This window comes from Xenopus tropicalis, chromosome 10 (genome assembly GCF_000004195.4).
Source record: "Xenopus tropicalis strain Nigerian chromosome 10, UCB_Xtro_10.0, whole genome shotgun sequence".
NCBI classification, from domain to species: Eukaryota; Metazoa; Chordata; class Amphibia; order Anura; family Pipidae; genus Xenopus; species Xenopus tropicalis.
In genome coordinates, this window is record NC_030686.2 from 26,140,297 (window position 1) to 26,146,822 (window position 6,526).

The 6,526-nt window shown below is 34.8% G+C and overlaps 1 protein-coding gene across 1 annotated transcript; it reads right to left on the minus strand.

Moving 5' to 3' along the window:
• Positions 1–243: 243 nt before the first annotated feature.
• On the minus strand, positions 244–6,323 carry LOC116407950. Its single transcript, XM_031894325.1, has 2 exons — positions 6,209–6,323; positions 244–4,799 (listed from the first exon to the last, which is right to left on the minus strand). The coding sequence occupies exons 1-2, from the start codon at positions 6,296–6,298 to the stop codon at positions 2,961–2,963; spliced, it is 1,929 nt and encodes a 642-aa protein (XP_031750185.1). The 5' UTR covers positions 6,299–6,323; the 3' UTR covers positions 244–2,960.
• Between the last annotated feature and the right edge of the window lie 203 nt (positions 6,324–6,526).

Consider the following 6,526-nt stretch of genomic DNA (forward strand, 5'->3'; position numbering starts at 1 on the left):
AGCCATTTGTAATGCAATAAACACTTTATGGCAATGGCACACACTGGTTTTATTGTCTGCAAAGAAACAAAATACCATGTCACTGCCCTTAATGTAAATCACAGTGTATATTACTCACTCCTTGTGAAAATGCCCCCCTGAGCATTTTTGTGTGATTATGTGAAGTGACACCTGTGGCAGAAGTATTACATATTACTCCCATTTTACACTTGAATTTACCTAAAAAAAAAAAAACACAGCTCATGCCATTTTGTTAACAAAGTTTAATTGCAAAGTTTACAAAATATTTAATAACCAAAGTTACCATATCTAACGTTGATTCTCTTTATACATTGAACATACAAGCTATATGTTTTATTTATTTTTCCATAGAACATACACCTTGTGCAAAAACTATCCCATACAAGATTTATCCTGTCACATAGCCCTTATTTGCTCTCCAAGTGACAAATACCTTTCCAAGCGAAATAATCTGGTGAGTTTTTATGCCAAATAACAGATAAAACTATACATCCCTTACAAAATAAATATACTGTACATCCAAAAAATGTTACACTTTAGCAAATCTTGGCCAAACTTTAAGGTAAGCATTATTTAAATATGAAACTCACTCAGTTTGTAACTTTGGTATACATAAGTCATCACTGACTAGGACCCGTAGGTCTACAAGTATAAATCTGATTGCAGACGCCCGATATGAAATTAAGGAAAACCAATTCCTATACCAAGGACTGAATGCTTAAAGTCAACTTTTCATTATTATAAACTCTCAATTCTCACCAAGGCAGGGTTCGTTTTCTAACAGTAATTATTAGCTGTGACAATATAAGCTAAAAATGGAATAATATTTCCTTTGCTTGAGAATCAACTTTATCCAAACCAACTTCTTTACTTACTCTACTCTGTGTTCTACATAAACTAAACTGTTTAGAACCTAATGATTCCTTTAACCATAACATTCAGATCTTAGAGGCACAGGAAAGATCTATGTGTATAATCTTATCCTTCAACCTTGTCAGTTATTGATAGAAAAGATCTAAAGGTTAAGCAATATGATTTCCACCCATTGGTAAATATGTTGCTCAAGTGAAAACTCAAAATCTCTCTCTAACTTCAGATTCCCAATAGGTTTAAGCTAACCTCTCTCTCCTCACACCAACCATCATACCGATATGGCTACTTCAAAGAAGTAAAAGAAGCCACATTTTTTCTAAATTATTTGAGTAACATCTCTCCAAATTGAGTGAAAAAGTTAGATAGTTAGAAAAATACATATAACATGCTTGTCTGTAAACTGCTTCTGTATGTGCAGAATAGGTGCCAAGTAGCTAAAGTGACTTTTGCTGAATTAGCATTGTGGAGCATGGAAAACGAGCCAATGCAAAAAAGTAAAAACAATAAAACAAAAAAGCTCCCTGTATTTTGCTGGCTTCAGATGCAAATTGTTCATATCCCTGCTATTCTGGAGTGCATAGTATGTTGTGTGGCATTTTCAATACTGTTCATGTACATGTAGATTTTGTACATTCTAACCATTTTTAGAGTTATGTCGCTATGACAGAATACGCTTTTAATAGCTTCCCAAATGTGTAGGGTTGGCATCCTCTTTACATCCAGTGTCTTTCACCCTGGCTTCCACTGGGAATGTTCCTATTCACAATGACTGCCTGGGTGACAGACAGTGGATGTGATGATGCCAAAGATGATCACGAGAGCATTACAGGGGGGGGACTCAAAATTTATGTGTGGGAAGCATTGCATTTAAGTGAATGGGGCCTTGTAGGGGTTTTCACTTTAGAAATAAGGATAGGGTTTAAGTTCTCCTTCAGAAGAAAAACTATATTGATACATTTGCTTAAAGATAAGTAAAGTTTTAAATTAAGTGAATGTAAAATTGTTGAGAGGACTAGAATAGTACTTTTACTAGAATAGCACTTTTGCAATTAACTTTTGATTTCTTTTAATTCCAAGATATTAAGGAGAATGTGTACTGTTATGACTGGATTTTTTTTAACAGCCCCACCTGCCTGTCAGTTTCTGATAGTGGCAGTTGAGGAAGTTGTCAGGAGAAAGAAAGAGGGTTGATGTTCTTCTGGTTAGGAAAACCATAAGAAACTTCAGATAACTTCTCAAGTCTTTCCTAAGCAGAAGAACACTAGATCAGCCCTCTCTTTCAGCTGATAACTTCAACTATGTCACAGTGGCACTGTTGTAACAAAACTATTATTATTACCTATATCACTTAAGATCTTGGGAAAAAAATGCAAAAGTTCTTAAAACAGCACTCAAATTTAAATTCACTTATTTTAAAGGTTTAACTATCATGCAACACATACAGTGATAAACAGATACAGCGATAAACAGATACAGCAATAATTTCTGTATTGCAGTACTGGAATATCACTGAATTATTAGATTTTGCATTGATAGAATATCACCAAATATTTATAAAATATGTTCAAAATTAAAGGGTAACTATCATGAAAATTAAAATGTAATATAAGCTTTACCATACTGAAATTATATTTTTGTAAATATAATCAATCTATTCTGTACAGTTTCTAAAATAATCCAGTTAATCATCACTGTCTCCCTCTCAGCATCTGTCTCTCTTCTTTCTCTAATTCATGCTAGAATCCATCAGAATTTGATTGACGGTGTGGTCTAATACATCACTGGTGATATCCATTGGCCTAAAAGATGTATTAGAGCTCACTCTTTTCAAACAATCAAGTGACAAATTCTGCCTCTCTACATGAATGATCCTTGCTAAGAGGAGGAGGTACAACGATTACTTGATTATTTGAGAAGTGGTACAGAATTTTTGATTGACGATATTTAGAAAGTTTCGTATTTGAAACTTATCATACATTTTAAGTTTTCATTTAAAGAGTATAGTTTTTGTGTAGTGATTTACAAACTAGTGTAGTTTTCGGTTGCATTTTTCTATAATACAAAGTTTAAACAAATTCCATTACCCATATGTTGCTGTCAAGCACAGCGTTAAACTCAGCTCTGAAATCAGGAAAATTTGCGTACTCATCAGCTAGTTGCAGAATCATTGCACATGTAGCAACTATTGGTCTTCTGGTGAATGGTGTCATTGTCTCAAAATGAATACTTATTTTACTACTGCTTATTAAGTCGGAGCCTGTGCAATACCTCAAAAATTTGGGGAGTGTGCACTGGTCAAGTTCTCTTACATATCTTTTCAGATAGTTTGAAACTTCCTTTTGTTTCGGAGTCATATCTTCAGGGAATGCTAACAATTTATATACTTTTTGTTGAGTTGGCTTCAATTCTAAGTACAGCTTTGCCAATTTTTCAGGGCTCAGATTCAACGGCTTTACAATTTCTCTCCAGCAATCTATTACAAACATTGGTCTTTGCACAATCTCCTTGTGTGCTATCTCTAGGAGAGTCTGTTTAAAAGACTCGGCAGAGATTTTTCTACGACACTTGTAGTTATCTAAAACTTCAAGGAGGTCCTCGATTTCAACTGATGAGAAATTGCTCAAAGCTGCACTTAGAATTTCTTTCTCTGAAGCGCTTACATAGTGAAAAAAATCTTCTATTACATCACTATATACATAATTAAATAAAACCTCCTCAGTGAATGAAAGAGCAAGTTTACAAGGCAAATAACCACAGTCTTGGTAACCTTTCACATATATTCTACCAATGGCCTTCCATGTTTCAGCTGTGAAGTCGTGTCTAATAAAGGGTACTTTCAACTGAGTGCCTAGAGTGCAACGTTCATAAAATTCTTGCCAAAAATGGCAGATTGTATCTCTTAATACGCCTGATCCAGAACCTGCTTCCTCTGTGTTATCATTTAGTATTCGCCTTACATCTAAATTTTTAGACAAAATATCAGGGTCACAAAATGCATCGATCATATCATTCATACAATTAGCATGGTGTATTTTTAAGACATAAAGGCTCTCTTCACCAGGGGAATTAATGGGGCTAGGTTCTAGCCACAAAATGGTATCATTCAAATCTACATCCCCTGTTATTGGGGCAAACGTAATCTCTTCATCACTATTTATAATGATATCTGATGCAAATGAGGCTTGAAATATGATATCTGAGTTATAACTCTGCTGTTCTTGCACCTCTTCCAAAGTCTTTTGGGCAAAAGAACCTTCCGCATATGTTTCAGATTCTGTTACCAAAAGATCTGGCTGATTTATTAATTCACTGGTGGTTGCATTTGTGTTACACTGAGCCTGTTTTATTTTTTCTGTAGTAAGGTAAAATCGAAGCACAGGAAGCTTAATAGTGTCGTACATGCACCCAATGGTTACATCTGTGCTGAGTGAATTCTGTTGGAAGTCGCATACATCAAATTTAAATAAAGATTCCTGACCCTTACTGGATTTTCCATTAGGGAAAAAAAGGCGCTTTCCTTCTTCCATGATCTCTAGTTTTCTTGCATCTTTACCCATAACTACTTTTCTGGTTCCTCCACCTTGTTTTGCCCTAACTTGTTTAATAATGCTTTCTTCAATGTGAATCCACCCAATTTCAATACTGCGTGTGTGTTTTCTTTTATTCTTGCCTATACTAAATTTTTCACGCTCATTGTCACTAGAGCTACTCTGATGACTTTGACCTTCTGCTTGACCTTTTTTTAGTTTAAGCTGCTTTCTCAGCTTATCAAAGAGTCCCATTTTGCGCTTTAAGGGTGCCTCTGAGCGTTTACAGTAACTGAACAAAGCAATACGGTCTCCATAAGAGGGAATGTATTTTGCCAGCGAAGCATCGTCCAACACCAAGACAACATCTCTGTCAATCTGCAAAAAAGTTGAGAAAAATGTTTTTTTAACAGCCTTTTCCCTTACTTAAATATGGAGAAAAAATGTAGTAAAAAAGCAAAAAGATAGCCTTTGCATAAATCTTGTACTATTGTTCATCCAATGTGTTTAACAGCGAGATCAATTCAAAAATACATGCTTAGATTGTAAAGGCAGGGTCCTCCTCCTCTTACACACAGCACAGGAGCCTATTTAAGATTGCTTAAACTTTTCATCTTGAGCATTCTTTAAGGAAACCCCACATGAGTTTCAGAACATTTGGGTTTCTTTGTTCTAAATACCCGTTTAGATAAAATTACAAAAACTGCTGAGGGATTTTTGGCCCAAAACCCTGCACGAGTTAGGAAACTCATGTAGGGTTTGCTAAAAGCCAAAACGCTTGAAGCAATCTTAAATAGGCCTGTGTGTCTCTGTATGTTTATGATTATTATTATGCTTGTCCTCCCAGTGTGTACTTTTGTACACTGTAAGACTGTATAGTTTTGTGTATCATTGCAGCAATTTATTTAGAAAGTTATACATATTTCATTGGTACCATCTCCCTCCACCCTCCCATCATCCATCAGTATTGGTATGATTCCAGCACAGGTATGGCAGAACACCCCTTTATTCAACATGGGTAGAATGGATTGTGCTTGTGCTGAACATACTTTTTGCCTATTTTTTCAATGTCAGAAAAATCTATGTTTTGAGTTCCAAGCACTAAACAGGGCACAGACTGAAAGACAATAAGAGAACTTCCAACTTCTTTTGAGGTGATCAAAATAATGAGTCCACTTTTAAGCTTTGAGATTAGGAGCAACCCATTATAGAGAGCTTAAATGTGAACTGGCAGTTTGCTTTAAACAATTATAAGGGGATTTTTTTAAACAAACCATTAGGTAATCAGTATATTTAACTCAAGCCCTACTAATTAAACAGTACGCCCCTTTTGTTACACTAACTGTAAAGAAATGGAACATAACTTTTATACAGATTCTAGGAATAGCGATAACAAAAAAAGAAATAAATGATAATGCGTGGAACTGAAATTGCAATAAAGCCTCTAAAAGATCAATAAAATCATTAAAAAAAAAGGCAAAATGTGAGCAGTACTAACACAGATTAAAAAAAAGACATGCTACAGAGTGTGTACACAAAATGTGTGTTCTGTGTATTTATGCTCACACATGTGCAGTGAGTATGTAAGAGCATTCCCCAAACCAGAACTGAAGATAGTAAAAATTTATGAGCTGTGACAATTATATGTTTAAAGGTACCTCATTCTTGGGAAATTTAGGAGAGATGGTCTTCATAATCTCTGGACAAACGCAAGTATGGTAAGAATTTGCATACCAGATCCAAAACTATGAAATACTGATTAAATTTGTAATACAACATAAAATCACCTTGTCGTTCTTAATAAGTGATAAGAATTCTTCTTGCAGTCCCCGATCACGCAGAAACTGAATAACATCCTCAGTTTTGTCTTCTGACATTTTGTAGACAGTGATTTGAAATCTGAAAAATAGGTTAATATCTATAATATCTATAAAACAAACTATTACATTTGTTGAACTAAACCAGTTCAGGTGTATAAGATTTTGCTACTAGACATGAATGTTGTGTTTTATACAAGTTTTATCTAATATTTATATGAATTTTAATCTTAATCTGGCATCAAGAGTTTTATATGTCTGCTGTTGTCTGTGTCCCCACATCCCCCC